This window comes from Danio aesculapii, chromosome 4, assembly GCF_903798145.1.
Source record: "Danio aesculapii chromosome 4, fDanAes4.1, whole genome shotgun sequence".
NCBI lineage: Eukaryota > Metazoa > Chordata > Actinopteri > Cypriniformes > Danionidae > Danio > Danio aesculapii.
This window is the reverse complement of record NC_079438.1, coordinates 41610020-41631036: the sequence shown is the minus strand read 5'-3', so window position 1 is coordinate 41631036 and position 21017 is coordinate 41610020. Positions and strand designations below refer to the sequence as shown.

Below are 21017 nucleotides of genomic sequence, written 5' to 3'. Positions count from 1 at the left end.
CAAAGTTGTCAGAAGTTATGTTAAGGAGAATACAAGTCAGATTTCGTGAAAATAAAAGCAACTTTACCTCAATCTTGGTAATCACAATCATTCTCACTTTACACTTATCCTGGAGTGGTTTCAAATTCAGAGTTTCCTTTTTATATTTTGCTGCACACAAAAGATATTTTGAAGAATGTTGGAAACCTGTAACCATTGACTTCCATAATAGGTGAAACAAATGTTCTGTGCGAGTCAATGGTTACCAGATTCCAATATTTTTCAACTTTTGTGTTCAACAGAAGAAAGAAACTTGAAAAGATTTGTGACAAGTGTAAGGGTGAGTAAATGATGACAGAATTTTCATTTTAAGATGAACTACTCCTTTAAGTTGAGACCCTGCAGGCATAGAAACACACATGTTTGTTATACAAATTTTAACCACAAAACCTCAAATCAAAAGCTGGATAAAAAAAAAATTCCATTGATGTATGGTCTGTTATCATAGCGTGAGAAACAGCTATTTGAAAATCTGGAATCTGAGGGTTCAAATAAATCTAAATATTGAGTAAATCACCTTCAAAATTGGCTTAATTAAGTTACTAACAATGTATTTCATTTTTACAAATCGGTGATTATGTTTCATTTTTATAGTAGAAAAAATCTTTTTGGAATATGATCTTTATTTATTTTACAGTGGTTTTGGCATAAAAGAAAAGAAATCCTTTTGTCTAATACATATTTTTGGCTATTACCAAATGCATAACCATGCAACATAAGACCAGGGTCAGAAAATTGAGTGGTCTTGTTTCAGTCTAATGGAAAGAACATGTCCAATATGTACTTTTACATTTTTATTTTTTTTTGCACGTTAGCAATTGCTGATTGTAGATTAGAATTACAATGCCATTTTCTGAAGAAAAAAATCCCCCTGCTGTCAAAAAACTCATCTCCTACTTCAAACTGCACAGCTTTATTCATATCTGAAGTGCTTTACACTCAACCTTTCAGGCAACATTTATGCATCAGACAAGATTTGGCTGTTTATCTTTAAATAGAATTTTATTTGAATATTGTATTTAGTAAAAATATCCCCACTGGAAACCTTGGTTTGGGTTTTTAGTTAGATATGTAATTTTCATTCATTCATTCATTCATTTTATTTAATTAAAGAAGACCTCATTTGCATATTTTGGCAACATTTTAGAGAACTTGTAACGCATAAAATGTTTGCATTTCCTAATGTAATCATTGATCTGAGAGTGCTCTGCTTTTGTTTTGTTGTGTTTGCAGGTTGTAGTTGAATGGAGTCGAGATCAGTACCATGTTTTGTTTGATTCCTACAGAGATAATGTTGCTGGAAAATCTTTTCAAACGAGGTGAGCGACTGATCAATGAAAACAGCATCATTACATAGTAATAGAGCACTTTGTGCATCACTTTAAAATAGTTACACAGGTCATTAGAGAACAAATATGTCTGTTAAAATCATCATGCAACTATCATATTTTAATAGTTTTTTTTTTTTTTTTTTACACTTTTGGTGACATTGTTCATTTTTTTTTAAATAGCACCGGTACAGATAATATCTTGCAAAAATATATTTAATTTTAATGTAGTTTAGTTTGTTTACATAAATTGGACATTTTTCTTATATAATAATGGCTAAGCAATTTTAAATAAATGTATATTTGTTTTTTGTAATTATTACGCAGTCTTAGTTAGGTCAATAAACATTTAAAATAAACAGTACATATAAAAATACATAAAGCTAGCTCTGCACACAAACAAATTTCATAGTGTATTCATATGGAAATTGATTTCCAATACATGCACATCATTATAATTACATAATTATAATCCGGTACACAGTTATGAAATATGTGTGAAATAGTAAATATTTTATATGAAATATAAAAATACATACAATGCATTTTTGTCTAAAGCTGTGTGTTGGGATTTGTACAACCAAAATGATCGAAAAATATGCATGCTATGTGCAACACGATGTTGCTGGATTTCTCTGCTTCATATGCTTGTGTTGTTTTAGGCTTTGCCTCCCGATGCCCATCGATGTGGTGTACACGTGGGTGAATGGCACAGACACAGGCCTGCTGAAGGATCTTCGTGCTGTCAGACAGAGGCTGGAAGAAGAACAGAAGGCCCTGAGGTACACACTCATCAAACACACGCCCATTAAACATACACACACACACACACACACTGACTGTAATGTTTACTTTGCTTTATTGGCAGATAGTTTGCAAACTTGGTTGGCAACAATCTGCACAGTGTGAATTTGACTGCATTTGTCATTTCCTTTTAAACAAAGTAACTCCTCTACTAATATTCGTTTCATTTGGATTTTGGTTTAGTTATATTCAAAACTATATATTTTGTACATTTTTAATATGATTTGAATTGTATTTATAAATGAAATCATAATGAGAATTAAACCATAATGTGTCTTTTTTTTAGTATAGAACAGGATTATTATTATTGTCATTCCATTACATTATTGTACTATTATTACTACCACTTTAATTATTCTATTATTTAATTATTAATTAATTAAAGTATTGTGAACTACAGTGTTTACAAAATTCTACACAATGTGACTTTGAATGTAGTTATTTAACATTTGGATTACACTATTGATTATTTTATTAGATCAGGGGTTTTCAAACTGGAGCGCGAGACATTGAGGCGTGCACTCAAGTAAATTATGATGACGATTTTTATGCGTTCACTAGAGGGAATAATAGGATTAACGTTAGCTCCACAGCTAACTATCAGGCACCTGTCGAGTTAATGCGTTCCAGTAAAATATATACAAATAAAATGGACCGGGTGCTTTTTAAAATGAATGACGGTGATTGAATAAAAGTCAAACCGGTGAGCCGTCTGACAAAAAAGTGCCCTTCTGAATCAAATCAGCAGGATGCCCATATTTTCCTGGATCCCTGGATGCCCTGGATCTTTCATTTACTTTGAAGACACTACTGACTACATTTACATGGACATCAGTAATAGTTATTTGCCTTAATCTGAATAAGACAATAATGTAATTACGTAAAGTGCTTCTTGAATGTTACGTCACCAGAGTTTTGAGTGTTCACGTCTGCAGAGTCTCATGTAATTTTGGGTGTTTCATCTTTAATTTCTCGACTTTAACTGCAGTTCGGCAGTTTAACTTTCACACATGGACATTTCATTCATGCACCCGTGACAAACTGGAGTATTAGACGCGAATATGAAGGATTGGTGGAAGAGTGTTGCTTTTATTGATACCGCACGTCGAATGGAAAGAAAAAAACTTCCGCATTTAGTGATGTGTGTGTGTGTGTGCGTGCGGTTCTTTACTGACAGCCAGGTGTGTGGATCTTGTCACAAAATTCGGTGAAAGGTCAACATGACGGTAATAGTTTGATTGCTGTGTTTACTTCAAAAATGCTACTAATATATGCATACTCCACATCTTAATTCCATTTCTGTTCAGTTCAGTTATGACTTTAGTCAGATTAAGGTAATCAAATGTCGCGGTTTACATGGTAGACTCTTAATCAGAGTATTGTCTTAATCATATTAAATTGGTATTAAAGTATTGTTGCCCATATAAACATACTCAATGTTCGGCTCAACCACACCATCAGGGCGTACTTGGCTTTGCGAAGCAGCGTTTTCTGTATGTATGTACATCAAAAGCAAGTATGCTGTGGCTCATGCTTATTGACAGTGGAAGATGATTTACGTTTAGTCGTGTCAGGAATCCGACCACAGATTAGCATGTTGTCCTCACAGAAAAAGGCTCAGCCACCACACTGAATCAGGTAAGCTATGTATTTATGTTTCAGTGTAATTAATTCATTGCACTTTAAACGCAGCAAGTAATATGTGAATGATGTTTGCGCATGGATTATAATTTTGGCTCGAGGGAGGGGTGCCTGGGGGGAGTGAAATTGGACAAACTTGGGTCGGCGCGTGTCCTAAATGTTTGAAAACCCCTGTATTAGATTATTAACAGATGCATATATTCAGATTATTACTTAAACTACCACTTTATCAATTTTATTCAATTGTATTTTGATTTCTAAATATTAAGCAACATTGTATTAAATTAAATTATGTTTTAAGTATATAAAATAAATTACTCTTATTTTAAATACTTATATAATAATAATAATAATAATAATAATAATAATAATGATGATTATTATTATTGCTGCTCACTTACTATTATTAGTTTCATACATGATATGCCATCTTAATTAGCAAACTGTGCTGAAAATATGTTGATTGACAGTGATGTATAACGATTCACAATGATTTCATCAGTTTTGTTTCCTTTCCGTTTTTTGTTTCTAGGGAACGTCTGGGAAAAAATGGCTCTGAAATAACAGAAGCTCCTAAAGGGAGGTGAGTCCCTTTTTATTCTCCTCTTCTTTCTCTTCGTCATCTGTGAAAGATGCGAGGCCTCTGTGGTTTCTACATTTCCTTTCTCACAGCCACATTGTTGTTCAAGCTACTGATCTTTTCCTGTGTCAGAAACAGCCTCTGATGGTGTGAATGTCTGTATTCATTGTAAAGATTAAATAGCGATCAGAGCTGTAATGTAATTCAGTGTCTGTGATAGGCCAGAATGTCTGCTGTCGCACTGCATTATGGGTCCAGTGCTGGTGCTGGATCCTGCTCTTCCTGCCAACATCACCGTGAAGGAGCTACACACCCTTTCAGCCGCTTTCTCTTCTGCTAAAGAGCTCCTGCAGGTGGCCAAACCTCTGCATCCGTCCAGCAGTGTCACTGCGCTCCTCTTCCACTCTAACACTGAAGGTAAAATGACGTCCTCTGTGGCTAATATAATGACTCCCAGTCCACTGAAATCAGCAATATACAAAATAAAACAAACATACTAAATGAAGATATAAAAATATTGTGCATAATTATTATTATAATATAAATGTGTAATCTAAATATGTCATATTAATATATGAATTCTAAACTAAAAATAGCAATACAATAGCAATGAAAAATTTTAATCAATTGTTTTTAATAATATATATTTGGTAAATATAATGACAAATGAATATAAAAGTAATAATAAAATTGGTCAATTTATACATATGCAATGTTTTATGTAATGTAAATAATGTATATGTCTGTGTGCAGGGCTTAACATTAAAACCCGCCAGCCCGGGTAGATTTCAGCTATGGCGGGTTAGACAGACACCCCCACTAGCCACTTTGGCTGGTTGAAAATCATTTTTAAATTGCCAGTGCTGGCTCATCACTAAAGATTAGAGTTTTAATTTATGACCGTTTGTCAATATGCGTTCAAATGTGCTCTTAGAACCGAGAAGCAGCACGATTGAGAACCGTTTGCACGAGCAAAAGAAAGCAAGTGAATACCGAATGAGAGGATGATCGAGCACACGGTGAGACAGGTGATCCTTGCTTACTGATATTGTGAGCAAGGCACAGCTGACAATGTCAGGTTAATGCACAAAACAACCGTGCCTGGAAACGCAACTGATGCAATTGATTTCTCTTTGAAAGATCTGCAGATTTTTTGTATGCAGCAGCTGTTGCCACTTTTGCTTTTACCATTCTTTGAACAGATTATTATTGGGCCTAATGTTAACCCTGTGCACGTGATCATCCTTTTACTTTCACACACGGAATGTTTTTCAACTGCTTTCTTTTACTTGCAGTTATTTTTGTTAAATGGTTTAAATATCATGCTTTACAATAACATTGCTTCAATAGGAGATTACCTCTCCATTTATCTATAGTTAGCTGATTATCTGGGACCTTTAGTCTGGACAAACGACTGTGTATAGTTTTAGATAAATGAGAATAATTTTTTTAATGAATTTTTAATGATTTTTTTTTTGTTGTTGAATAAAAAGAGAATGTATACAGCTATATTTAACTTGTTTTGACATGTATTTTAAAATTTGTAAAAAAAGTATATGCTTAGTGTTGAGCCCTAAAAAGTCATTTAAAAAAAAAAAAAAGTTAAGGAGGGATGTGGACATAACACACAATTTATATCAAGTAATTTTAGCATGCCAAAGTCAAATTCATGCATAAAAAATATATTTACCCAACAACAAAATTGTGACTAGTGAAAATGGCGAGTGGCCAGTAACATTAGAAAACTACTAGGCACAGTGAATGGTTATTAAAAAAAGTTAATGTCAAGCCCTGTCTGTGTGTGTATATGTGTATATAATTATGAATAGAATGAATGATAACCAATTATATAATACATTTAAACAATAAAATTAAAACGAAACTAAAGTATAAAATTATTCATATAAATATGTAATATAAATATTTAAATGTTGATTTTATAATATAATTGATAAATATGTAATACTCATAATATAAATAATAATGTAGTACTTCATTAATACAGTAATGCATTTTTCTCTCATATAATGTAAACATTTTTTAAATGTTAACTTAAAATATTAATTTATTAGTAGCACATTAAACAGAAATTGGAAAAGCATTTATACAACATGTTAGTCTCTAATATCATTTTAATGTTTCCTGTTGCAGCTGAAAAAGCTCATGCAGATGCTTTGAAGGATCTCCTGACACACTCCATCAGCAGAGGTTACCTGGTGAGAAAGCACACACTCATTAGCTATGTTTCTATCCGGCACTTAACAATTCTGGAGGTCATTGATAATATAGTAAGACTGACTAAAATTTCAGATGTTTTACAAAATGGTCAGCCTGCTGGTTTGTCCATTCACAGAGGTTTTTATCATCACACGATGTCTTATAACAAAATCACATGACTTTTTTAATGAGCACACTGGAATTTGTTCTGTAAAAGTGTTTCCATCATAGTTTATGCGCATCTTTTCTTATCGAATAACCATTCATTTTTATGCTCATTTATAAAATTGATGCGCTTCTTGGCGTTTCCATCAACTGTTTTTTTGTACATATATCCAAAATGTGCATAAAAATAGGTGGATGGAAACATAGCTATTGACTCATTCTGTGTCAAGCAGATAGTTCTAACTTCCAATTTACTACATGAAAAATCTGTAACAGCAGTTTTAAGTTGCACTTCAGCATGGGCAATGGTGTTGTGGCTAAATGACGTCACATGACTTTGGAGCTCCCAGACAGATTTACAGTACGATGGTCATTGATTTTTAAACATCAGGTTCCTCAATAACATGCGGAAAGAAGAACATGTTCTGGCAGCTCCTTAACTGCTTTTTGAACCAGATTTTTCAACCCAGACAAATTAATTTTTTAAACCACTAAAACATTTAATATTTCAACTGGGGACTTTTATTTTTAACATCAAAATTGTTGCAAATAACAGTGCTTATTAAAAAAATAATAAATTAAGTTATAGCTAATATATGTAAAATGCAAAACTTGAATTTGGCAACTAACCAGAATAAAATAAGTGAATTAAACCTAAATACAAATATTTAAAGAAACCAAAAAGTAATAGAATACATTTGCTACTGCCATAATTAAAATAACATATAATTTAAAAATAATTCAAAATATTATTGAATGCTCTACCAGTGAATACATGATACAGTAATTACTTAATTATTTATTAAAATAATTATATAAATAAAATAAAGCAAAACAAATATATTTAAAAACTAAACGATTAAACCAAAAACACACTAAAATCGATGTTTTAAAGTAAAAAAAAATTAAAAATTAAAGCTAAATCAAAATAAATGCTGTTTTAATATGACTAAATACCCTTGATTTTGATAAACCTTTCAAATAATCTATTTTTTACAGTGTGTTTCCATGTTCTTTCTTTATTACTTACACAGCAGCAGGAATATCCCCAGAGTTTGAGTCAAACAAGTTAAAATCAAAACCTTGCTCTGCTTTTACAGATAATGAATAGCCAAAAGTCATTGACAGAATAAGGAACTTTTTTTATTGTGATCTCTGCTGTATGATGTCTACCATGATGCTTTAACCAGTAAGAGGAACTTTCTCACAATATCCTTTCATGAAGTTCCTAATCCTGTCCCTCAGAGCCCATTTTATATCTTATCTGACACATGCACAGCCCATTGCGATGGGTAAACTTACACCATCTCTGTTATGAAACCAACAGCTTTTTCTTTTAAAGCCAATCCTTGTGAAACTTGGTTTCTGAGTTCAGTACCAATTGCACGCGTCTGGTTTGCTTTAGTTTTTGTTTGTTTATTTATTTTTCTTAATATATTTCTGAATTCTTTTGATATATACATACACACACACACACACACGCGCACACACACACACACACACACACACACACACACACACACACATACACATATATATATATATATATATATATATATATATATATATATATATATATATATATATATATGTATGTATGTATGTATGTATGTATATATATATATATGTATGTATATGTATGTATGTTGTTTTTTTATCTTTGCTTGTTATTTTTTTGCTTGTCTTTGTTTTTATATTGTTTCTCTCATGTCTCTTTTGATTTTCTTTTACTCATGTTTGCTTGTTTTTGTTAATATTTGATTTCGTTTTTGTTTTCAGTTGATTATTGATTGTGTAAGGTTGTACTTGTGAAACTCTGGGAGTCTAAACATGTGTTTTTGTGTGTCAGACGACAGATAAAGAGGCTCCGGGACTGGTCCGCATGCACACCCTGGCCTACTTGAGCGGCTTTCCAGCATCACTGAAGGAAACTGAGCAGCTCCGGGTCAAACTGCCAGCTGTAGTGACCAGTAAAACCAAACAGGTAAACAAAAATAAATAAGACCATTCATTGAATGTAATGCCTAAAACAACCACAAGGTGTCACACAAGATTGCTAAATCTATTAAATAGACATGTTTGCCCTGTTTAAGATAACTTTTTAAAGCCTGTATGCATCCAGCACACAGTATTAGTGATTATTAGATAATCGCTGAGACCATGCAGATCATTCTTTGATTTATAAAATAATAAGATTTTTGTGTGTATCACTTTTTATCTCAATTGTTCGAGCATTCAAGATCATGTGATAAGAGCTCAGGGTATTAGGGTGACACTTGAGCGGCATGGTGGGGGGCGGGATGGTTAGTGCAACAACTGTTTGAAATGGCCCGGCGCCAGCCTACGCTTGGAAAATGTAACAGGGTTTAGATGACCTTCTGTCTCTACCTCTCTTCTGTACACCAACAGAGCTCTGTTTACACACCACATTGCTTTATTTTTCTTCTCGCTTTTTATACTTACCTGCTTTTCTTTCGTTTTTCTTTGTTGTTTGCCATTATTAGTTTTGTTTGTCTTATTGTTTTCTTTTTCTTTGATTTTATTTATTATTTTTTTATTTCTTTTTTATTATTGTTTGTGGATTTGCATTTATTATTTTTGGTTTACTTTTAATTTTGATTACACGTGGGTTCTATTTGCTTTGTTTTTATTGATTGTTTTTGCTTTACTTCGTTCACTTTTGTTTGTTTTTATTCAACCTTCTCTTCATTTACACTTTTTTTGCAATTATTTTTTGTTTGTCTTTACTTATTTTTGTTATTCTTTTATTTTCTTTTTTTGTGCTAATATTTTTGTTTATTTGTCATAGTTTTAGATTTATTGCTTTGTTGCCTAAGATTTTTTCAGCTTTTTGTTTCATCATGTTTTGTTTGCTTTCATTGCCTTTTTTGTGTATTTTTTGTTTTTGCTTGTTGTTTTTATTTAGTTTATTCTTGTTTTTGTTTGCTCCTACCTCTTGCTTTTGTCCATTCTTGCATTTATTCATCAATTTATACGTTTGTTCTGAACTTGATCTTCTAAGAAGTCATTTTGTTCTTGCAGTTATCCTTATCCTTATCCTTATATTTATTATTGATATTATTATTACTTGTTTTTGTTCTTCCATTTGTTTCACTCATTTTTTCATTTGTGTACTCTATGTAACTCTCATATATTCATGTTTTTCTCTGTCGTCCCCTGAAGTTCTGAATTTATTCATGCCGGGAGGCATGAAGTGTCCTTGATTTGTTTTCCCCTCAAGTGTTGTACGAGTCTACAATCCAAATGTGGGTCACTTAAGGTGATACAGTAAAGAATGAAGCTGAGGAACAGATGAAGGAAGAGAGCAAGAGAGAGAGAAGCTGAGCGATGAGAGATGACTAGTATTTATAGTGCGTGTTAGCCTGTTCGCTATGTTGATGAAAGCTCTCCTTGACTTCTATCCAGCACACACACACACTGTTACACAAGGTGTACTAAGGATGTGAATGTGTATGTTGGGTCTACTTGCTTATAGGTTGACAAATTTGTCACTTGAATCTAAATCTGGTAAAACATCGCTTTGGGGGCTTCCTCAATTGGAAAAATCAATGTACAAACAATGCAGTTCAGTTATAAATATCCAAGTTGCAGGATAGCGGGTGGTAATTATTAACTTGATAAAGAGACAGTTCAGCCTAAAATAAAAATTGACTCACCGTTTATCTACTTATAAGTGGTTACAAGCATTTGGGAGAATCTGTTTTCTGTTGATCACAAAAAAAGATATTTTGAAGTATGTTGGAGACCGGTAGCCATTGGCTTCCATAGTAGGATCACGAGTGGTAATTATTAACTTGTTAAAGAGACAGCTCACCCCCAAATAAAATTTGACTTAATATTTATGCACTATAAAGCGGTTCCAAACATTTGGGAGATTCTGTTGAACACAAAAGAAGATATTTTGAAGAATGTTGGGGAATGGTAGCCATTTACTTCCATAGTAGGATAGCGGGTGGTAATTATTAACTTGTTAAAGAGACAGTTCACCCCAAAATAAAAATTGATTTACCGTTTATCTACTTATAAGTGGTTACAAACATTTGGGAGAATCTGTTTTCTGTTGATCACAAAAGAAGATATTTTGAGGTATGTTGGAGACCTGTAGCCATTGGCTCCATTGTAGGTAAAAAAATATAGCTACTAGTTTACTTCAAAATATATTCTTTTGTGTTCAACAGAAGAAATAAAGAAAAGAAGTAGACCTGGAACCACTATAGGTTGAAGTAAACGGCGAGTAATTTATTTAATTTACATTTCATTTTTTTTGGTAAACTGTCCCTTTAAGAATTGAAACTTGACTTAGTAATACAGTATACACCCATAAACAGAAAAATCCACATATTTCCCCTGAGTTATTAGTGTACTACAGGTTGTTTTTCTTGAAATGTTGACTGCAGTAGTCAGCCAATGTCATAGGCTCAATAAAAAGGATTTCGTCTGACGTTTATGGCAGTGTTGGCGTTCCTGGAAACACATTTTCTGTGTAAATGCTATTGATAGATGAAGTACTTAAACTCTGCAGTCCTTACTGGAGGTACAGGAATGGATACAATGAAGACCCCTGCTTGTAAACAGCATTGTGTCAAGTGATAAAACTTGTTTTTGGGGGAAACCTAATCGCACAAGTAAACTCCTCATCACCATCATCATGACCTGACAGTCTCGTGGCTCTGGTGTGTCTCTAGTCTGGAACCTTCTAAAAGAGGAACTTAGAAAATAACATTATCTGAAAGGTAAAAGTAAAGCTGTGTGATTTTAGCAGATGTGCGTGTATTCAGCGTGGCATTGGAGTGAATCATGGGGATTTGATAATTAACTCTCATAAGAATAGTTTCTTTCAATGCTTTCAATGGATCAGTGAATCTTTTGCATAAATACACATGCAGTGCTGGATATGAAAGATAGATCCTCAGTCATTGGTTTAGAGGGGAATCCTGACGCTGCATATTGAAACTAATTTTTTTCAGAAAAGGTTCAAATAAAGTTTATAAAGTTTATAAATAAATTTTAATGTTTTGGGGCTCTCCAAGGCTGCATTTATTTGTTAAATGATGAATGCTGTACAAACACTAATAATCTGAAGTATTTTTTTCAATGTAAAATACTTTTCAGTTATATTTTAAAGTGTTTTTCTATTATATATATATATATATATATATATATATATATATATATATATATATATATATATATATATATATATATATATATATATATATATATATATATATATACATACATACATACATTAATTTTTCTTCTTTGATAGCAAATCTGAATTAGCTCTCATTTAGTTTTTAGACTGTGATATACAACAATCTGTTTTTCCTTCATTACAGTTAGTTACAAACACCACATTAATTACAAACACCCCAACAAAAAAAAATAGGTTTTTAATTACTTTAAATTTTGGCCTGTTACATGTTATAACAGATATTTGCCTGGATGCACAGACAGGGTTTAGACTAAGCTAGGATTAGGCCATATAAGTATAAGCATTATGGCTGTTTCTCAATTCCAAGAGCACTGAGAACAGACTTGTGTTCTCATGAACACCGTTCTTGCCAAGTTACATGGAAGAACGTACTCTGGATAGTCGCAATAACACAGAATGCATCCTGTGAGAAATGACATGCTGCGTCCTTCCTTATGGTCACATGACCTTCACCCATATTTAACGGAAATTTATTTAAACATTTCAGCATTCATACAACGATTTTTTTCCCCCTTTTCACAATATTTACTATGCATAAAGACCTTACAAAAATATGTTGCACAATACAAATAAAACTAATTTTAATACGTTAATTTCAGCAAATCAACATTTGCAGAATAATAAAGATTTTCATGTTAATGTTTAATTTTACTGTCTCATTTAGGGAAACTCCTTAGATAAATAAGTTATATCTCTGTACTTTAATAAAAAACTATATAAAATGCTGCGCAATGACTTCTGGGAATTCTCGAGCGAGTTTTGCTGTAAAGTCTGAATCAATGCATCCTCGATATTAAGAACACATTCAGGAACTTTCAAGCATCCTCCGTTCTTGCGGTCTTGAGTTTTGGAACTAAAGTTTATCAGTTGATGATGATGTTACATGAGAACACGAGGACACAAGATCGCCGAATACCGCGTATTGAAACAGCTTATATCTCCCCCTTTTACACCTGCAACTTTGAGTAGTTATACCTCGGTGTATCAAATAATTTGTTCACTCACTTAATTACATGCTGCATTTCATAGAATTGACTATTAAATAGCAGCCGTGGATCGCTCGGAGTGCTCCAGTTAAAGTTGATGTAGAGCACAGGTGTCAAACTCAGTTCCTGGAGGGCCGCAGCTCTGCACAGTTTACTTCCAACCCTAATTAAACACACCTGATCCAACTAATTGAGTCCTTCAGGCTTGTTTGAAACCTACAGGTAAGTGTGTTGGAGCAGGGCTGGAGCTAAACTGTGCAGGACTGCGGCCCTCCAGGAATTGAGTTTGACACCCCTGATGTAGAGCATAACGAAAGAGGGTCTTGATGAAAAATAAACCCAAATGAAGACAAGAGATGCTTTTGAATGCGTGTTAATACCAGGTGGAAATGGCATATTGTCTCAGCTGACCACTTATGACCAGATCACTGAAAATGCATGATGATAGCAGGTATAAATAGGCGTAGACTGATGTTTGTTTTTCCTCTGTTTCTCAGTTGCAGTTATACTCTGAAGCCAGCATCGCTCTTCTCCACCTGAACACAGCACAGGATTTCACTGATCTCACACAGCAGGCCAAGAAGAACCTGACGCTGGATGGGAAAGAGCTGACGGTCAGCCCCGCGTTCCTGTTCTGGGACCTCACTGCCATCTCACAGGTACACGTCACTGTGACTTCCTGTCACTTAAAATGCAGTCAAAAACACGCAAGTTCATGTAATGTTGGTCATGTGTGTGATTATAAAGAAGTGGTGAAGGATTTACATCTGTTTCATTATTTTATATCCGTGAATTAGCATATTTTATTTAATTATAATAAAGGTGAATTGAATTAAGCTGTCACTTATTTTGGTCTCTTGGCTATTTCTTGAGTGGTTATAATTAAATTTTTAATATTTGTGACCTCCATTAATGTATCACTAAGAGAATTTTACCAAACGATATTGATATTTGAAGCACCAAAACAAGCACGACATAATCCAATTAAGCCACACCAAAGCCCCTTTAAGGAAGGTCATTTCACTGAAATGCCTCCAAAGTGGTATGTTCGAGCTTTCTGTTTGAATGGGGAAACATCAAAACATCTCCAAAACTGTCTGCCTAACTTACAATAAATTACATATTTGGAGTCACCCACAAAGTTAAACATCAATTAACCTCTAAGTTTAGTTTCTTAACATTCGAATCAAACAAGGATTTTATTCAGGATTCCCAAGGGAGCGAGATCATGACAACAAACTCCTTATGTTTACACGTTACACATTATCATCCTCTGAATAATGCCTCATCTGATCACGCTGGTTTTCTGAAGTAATTCCCCGCTTGGAATTGATGGCACGTCTCCTCCCAAAATGACAGTGCCTCTTTGTGGGTGTTTGTGTAGTTGCCGTCATGCAATGTGCATTTGATGGGACTGAATGTAGCATTAGTTTCATACTGATTTATTTGTTTCAAAAAGATTTATTTTCAAGTGTTAAAAGTTTTATGTGGATATATTTCACATGTCAGTAAAGCAAGTATTCTTTGGGATTTCAGTTCATTTTCTGAGCCCAGAGGAGTCATTACAACTAACACACTTCTGGTCTGAGCACCTCTCCTGAAGTCTATATCGATTGACAATTGGCTCCTGTACTAAAATTTGCCATATTGACCCTTACACTTTCCTCCATTCAAAACTATATGAATGACATGTCTCGTGTATTTCATAGTCTTTGACCACAGCCCTTTTTGTTACTACCTTCAGTTACTAGACACGCCCCTCACTGCTGATTGGATATGGTGTGAATTACTTTATAATAACCAAACTTCCACTCTTTCAGTCTAAGCAGGATGAGGATGTTTCTGCCAGTCGCTTTGAAGACAATGAAGAGCTTCGTTATTCACTGCGCTCCATCGAGAAGCACGCGCCCTGGGTGCGGCACATCTTTATCGTAACAAACGGACAGATACCATCTTGGCTTAACCTGGATAATCCACGTATTTCAGTTGTTACTCACAAGGTTGGCTCTACAAATTCTTACTGTTTAATGAAAACACATTATTTCGGGTTATAATCATAGTGTTCGTTTCCTATCTCATCATTTAATTACCATAAATATAGAAGGAAATGCTCTCCACATGTTTTGTAGGCCTTGGAAATTAATGTAAACAAACAATTTGGTTACAGTTCAATTCAACAGTTTTAGTTTGAGACTTTTACCTTTTTGATCGTTTTTTCTTAGATTCTCGGTTTTCCTTTACATTTTTTATTACACTTTTTTTAATGATTACATTTTGTTAAATTTATGATTCAATAAGAGTGTTTCAAAATAGTGTCTAATTAAATTTTGTAATAAAAATGTACCAATTCAATCAATATTTTATAATGTAATCACATGAACATATAAAATGCTATTTATTTTATTAAAAATAAAATTTAATGATTGTTTTTCTCAAACTTGATGGTGCTGAAAATTTGGTTGTATGATCGTTTCTACAAATAATTATTAATTGTATTCAGTTATCCTCATACTGAGGTCAAAAGCATTTGCTAAATGATTAAATGTTAATATAACTGTCATATATATATATATATATATAAATTTTTTTTTTTTTTTTTTTTTTTTTTTTTTTTTTTTTTACACACACACACACACACACACACACAAACATATATATATATATATATATGTATATATATATATACACAGTTGAATTATCAGAATTATTAATATTTTTTCTTCTGGAGAAAGTCTCATTTGTTTTATTTCGGCTAGAAAAAAAAAGTTTTTTTTTTGAAAAACACTTTAAGGTCAAAATTATTAGCTCCTTTAAGCTATATTTGTTTTCAATAGTGTACAAAACAAACCATCATTATACAATAACTTGCCTAATTACCCTAACCTGCCTAGTTAACCTAATTAACCTAGTTAAGCCTTTAAATGTCACTTTAAGCTGTATAGAAGTGTCTTGAAAAATATCTAGTCAAATATTATTTACTGTCATCATGGCAAAGATAAAATAAATCAGTTATTAGAAATGAGTTATTAAAACTATTATGTTAAGAAATGTGTTGAAAAAATCTCTCCGTTAAACTGAAATTTGGGAAAAAAATAAACAGGGGGGCTAATAATTCTGACTTCAACTGTTTATAAGAATTTTAGTATACGGTTGAATTATGTATCTGTTATAATTTCCTCGATTGTCGTTTCAGAATCTTCCAGTTTTGATGTCTTTTACTAGTTTTTCATGAATGAAATGGTTAAAAGCTTTTAAGGTGACTTAAAGTATCTCTGGAGATGAAGTTCATATCTTCAAGTACTTAGAGTGCAGATGTCATGAATAGGCTGTTAAACTAATCTATAGCAAGAAAAGTATCATTGTTTATTATTGTTATCAATATAACATTTTTTGTAAATAATATTGCACACACCTATTTTGCACACATTTCTAAGGATCTCCAACTGGTATGGCCTTGTTTATTAATTTGTTATGTAATTAATTATATTTATATAAAAGCTGATTGGAAATGGCTTGTTTGTTTTGTTGTTTGTGTTGTCAGGATATTTTCCAGAATCAGACTCATCTGCCTACATTTAGTTCTCCTGCCATAGAGACCCACATCCACCGCATCCCAGGACTTTCCCAAAAGTTCATCTACCTCAATGATGATGTCATGTTCGGCAAGGATGTGTGGCCTGATGACTTCTATAGCCACTCCAAAGGCCAAAAGGTCAGAAACACTTTCACTGCATCTGAACAGTTTGAATCTTTATTCTAAAACATTTTGATTCTGCATACACATTTTTTGTTGTTAATTTTATTAGTAAGTATGTGTTAAATTGATAAAAGTAACAATTTTGTGCTTGTTTTTCTGTGTTCTCAGGTGTATCTTACCTGGCCTGTGCCAAACTGTGCTGAGGGCTGTCCAGGCTCCTGGATCAAGGACGGCTACTGCGACAAGGCCTGCAACAACTCTGCTTGTGACTGGGATGGAGGAGACTGTCAAGGTACTGTCATAACACTGAATAAACAAAATAATTCTAGTTTTACCTATTTATGTTTCTAATGCAGTCTATTTCCTGTCAGGCACTGCAGGCAGCAGTCGCTTTGGTGGAGCGGGCGGCTCTGTGATCGGCGGTGGGCAGCCCTGGCAGTTTGCAGGTGGTCTTGGAGGTCTGGCTGGCATGTCCTTCTGTAATCAGGGCTGTGCTAACTCTTGGTTGGCTGATAAGTTCTGTGACCAGGCGTGCAATGTTCTGGCCTGTGGGTTTGATGTGGGTGACTGCGGACAAGGTGAGACTTGACCAGTGTTCTCGATGTTTGTTTGTTCGTTTGTTTGTTTGTTTGTTTGTTTTAATCAGTCATTCATTCATTTTCCTTCGGCTTAGTCCCTTATTTATAAGGGTTCGCCACAGCGGAATGAACCGCCAACTTATCCAGCATATGTTTTACACAATGAATGCCCTTCCAGCTGCAACCTTGATATACTTTATTTTTTTCTGGAAATTGTCATGAAAAAATGTCAAAACTTGGGGTTTTATTCACCAAGAATGTGTTAAATTGATCAAAACTGAGACCAAAGATTTAAAACTTAAATGTCTTGTTTATGTGTTTTTATGTATTTTTTTGTTTTATTTATTTATTTATATGAACAGGTATACAGATACAGAGAGTCGGAAGGGACGTGGTTGTGGGGAAAAAATGGGTGGAGTGAGTGACAGGAAGGAAGGAATCCTCCTGTTTTTGCTGGGATTCTCCCGTATTTGACCATTCTATCCTGCTATCATCCTATTATTAAATATTTTCCCATAATTCTTTCCATTAAAGCTGTGCATCGATCATCACCCTTGCATAAACATATGCAACCTCTGAATCAGCAAATGCATGCATAAGCGCTTACTGACGCTCTGTATGATAAACTGGTCCCAGATCAGCTTCTGTATACGCCATTTAAAGTGACACCTCTGTTTTCAAACAAGTGAAGAACAGCAAATGAATCTCTCATTTTGTTTTGTTTGATAACCGAGGTGTTACTTTAAGAATGCACAGATCTATAATGAAAGCGTACAAGTACTTTAGTAACTGTTTGTGCTCATTTAAGATCAAATTAGTTGTGTTTAAAATAAAACAAGCAGGACAGACATGACGTATTATAACAGTAAGTGTATTTGTCTGCTTAAACACACAACAGAATCCCAAAGTGTCCCGCACTTTAGCTCCTCTTTAAATGGCATGTACAGAAGCTGATCTGGGACCAGTTTATTATACGGAGTGCGTCCGTCAGTCAGCGCTTATATGTGCATTTGCTGATTCAGAGGTTGCATATGTTTATGCAAGGGCGATGATCGACGCACAGCTTTAATGGAAAGAAAGTGAATGAGACATATTTATATTCATTTCAGCATTCTTTCAAGTTTAAAAGTAAATCAGAAGTATAGGAAAATATTTAATAATAGGATCATAGTGGAATAGAATGGTAAAATACAGGAGAATCCTGGCAAAATGGGAGGGTTGACATGTATGAAGTGAACAGGAAGTGTTTGTGGAAAAACAGTTTTGCTAGAGAACGCAAAAACTCTTTTCCCATCACTCTGTTTTTTTTCTCCCACCCAATTTTCTTCCACTTATTATTTTCTTTTCCGGGTCTCCGTACACACAAAGACATATCTATATATATTTTTATAAATTTATCTAGTTACATTTATATACACTATAAAAAATCTGTTAATTAACAGTTTCTGTATTTTGTTGTTCAAGTATTTACTGTTTATTTACAGTTGTGACTTGCATTATGGGACCTTGATCTCTCCTCTGTCAACTTTTAATGTAAAAAAAAACTCTGTAGTTTACCAAAGTGGCTTTTTACTGATATTTCAGTAGTTTGAAATAATATAATGCTTAAGAAATAATGTAAAGACAAATAAGTCTGTAAAATAACAGAAAATGTACTGGCAGTTTGTTGCAGGTTTTTTGTACCTTTATATACAACACCAACTTAGACGATATATCAGTATAACTAAAAAAGTAATGCATAATGCAGTTCAAAAGCCTAAATAAACGTGGAAAAATCTAAAATAAGGTCATGAATCACAAAAATATGGAAAACAGCTAATTTATGGATCATTTTTACAGTGTATATATGAAGCACCAAAAAACTTTATTAATAATTTAGCACCAATGATATAAGACAATAAATGTGTGCCAATTCGCTTGTTTATTTGATCCAAAATGTATTTTATCATTCTAATACAACCTTTTTTGGCATAAGTCTTTTTTAAAGTATTTTTTAGCATTTTAATGAAATGATTATTAAAGTCAAACATAACACTGTTATGTTACATCTATAGTAATAATAAAAATAAAGTATTAATAATCCTCTGCGTGAGTTTTAAGTAGTTGTTTTAGCAAGTCTACTAATATTTGATCAGTCAACATGTTTTGTGTTTGTGGATTTCTTAGACAATTTAAACCAGCTGCACCGCATCGTGTTGCGCAGGAACCAGACTCTGTACACCCTTCCTCAAGGAGAGCTTAGACCATATTTCAGCTTCTCCGGCCTGGCGAACCGCGTGTCCGAGGCTCATGTAGCTGATAACCAAGTCCTAAGACACACTTCAGTTGCCAACAAATGGAAAACCATCCACCTGCTGCTGCTTCCAGGACACAATGCCACCCAAATCCACTACAACATCACCTTCCAGGGCACAGACCACCACGACTTCACCATGACCTTCTCAGTAAGTGTTGACACGCGAGAGCTGCCCAAATCAAACACATCCACTCCAGTGCGGGACAAAGAAGAAGAGCCCAAACCAACTGTAGTGACCCCTGAACCAGAAGTCCCATTCGAAGCTGTTCCCAAAGAAAAACAAGGCCCTAAAGTTAGAGAACAAACACATGTTGATGTACAGGTGCCTGTGTTAAATGAGACTCTTTTGCCTGACGTAGTGAAGCTGGAGTTGAAAAAGCTGGACGAGAAGCTATCGTTGGGCGACATTACTATTAAAGGCTTTAATTTGACCAAAGCGGTGCTGTTGGGGCCCTATAAAGAGAAAGCTCAGTTTACATTCAAACATGAAAAGGACAAAGAAGAAAAGCAGAAACCTTCTTCAACGGCTCAGCTTCTGAATGAGAGAGCAGCAGCAAGGGTGAAAAGAGAAAATGGCGAAAATGTTGATAAGCTGAAGCCGGTTGCTCCATCTCTGGTGCCGGTTCAGATCGATGATGTCACAAAAAAAGCTCAGTCGCGGTTGTTCAACATAGAGAAACCTCATATGTTTAATCTTCTTAGTAACCTGAAGGGGAACTTATCTAAGGAGAGGGATTCAGACAGCGAGGGTCATCTCCGCGGGCGGCCAACGGGTCGTAGGCTTCAGTTTTACAGCGACAGCTTGAACAGAGGTTTCTTGCCGTGGGAGAAGAGGAAGTTCTTTCAGGATCTGATGGAGGTGAGAAACACTTCTGCATTCATTTAAAGAGACAGTTCACCAATAAATGAAAATCTGGTCATCATTTAATGACCCTCAAGTGGGGACAGTTTCTTTCTATTGCTGTTACTTTTCTGTCTATTAGTTTCTTTCTAAAATATGAAGATGGTATTTTGAAGAATGAGGGAAAGAGCTGTTGACTTCCATAGTGATTATTTCCTGCTATGGATGTCTATGGCTGCTTGTTACCAACATTTTTTTTAAAGTTCTTCTGTTGCGTTAACGGAAAAAAGAAACTTAGACTGTTTCCTGACTTTGGGTGAACTGTTCTTTTAAATCTGTCACTTCCATTGATTTACATATTGATCTCTATGCCAATCTGTCACTTATTTACTTTATTTTTAAAATATTTTATTCACACAATATTATTTTTTTAGATTTACATATTTCTTTGCAAAAGTATCGACTGATTGCCTATTTGTTTTTCTTTTTATTAATTTTCTTGGTGTATTTGCTGTAAAACAAGCCACACCGTGTCGAATTTAGCATGGTTGAAAGATTTGTTTCGGTTTATGCCACATTTTATTACCTCATTCAGGAATAACGGATTAT

General features: G+C 34.0%; 1 protein-coding gene across 1 annotated transcript in view; it reads left to right on the top strand.

Moving 5' to 3' along the window:
- gnptab (N-acetylglucosamine-1-phosphate transferase subunits alpha and beta) overlaps positions 1-21017 on the top strand; it is a 40872-nt gene that overhangs the window by 700 nt on the left and 19155 nt on the right. Inside the window, exons 2-13 of the mRNA XM_056455689.1 lie at positions 1273-1358; positions 2030-2149; positions 4345-4395; positions 4613-4809; positions 6544-6608; positions 8624-8758; positions 13494-13655; positions 14817-14996; positions 16538-16708; positions 16862-16985; positions 17065-17271; positions 19438-20426. Coding sequence (XP_056311664.1) covers positions 1273-1358; positions 2030-2149; positions 4345-4395; positions 4613-4809; positions 6544-6608; positions 8624-8758; positions 13494-13655; positions 14817-14996; positions 16538-16708; positions 16862-16985; positions 17065-17271; positions 19438-20426 — 2487 coding nt within the window. The remainder of the gene's footprint in view (positions 1-1272; positions 1359-2029; positions 2150-4344; positions 4396-4612; positions 4810-6543; positions 6609-8623; positions 8759-13493; positions 13656-14816; positions 14997-16537; positions 16709-16861; positions 16986-17064; positions 17272-19437; positions 20427-21017) is intronic.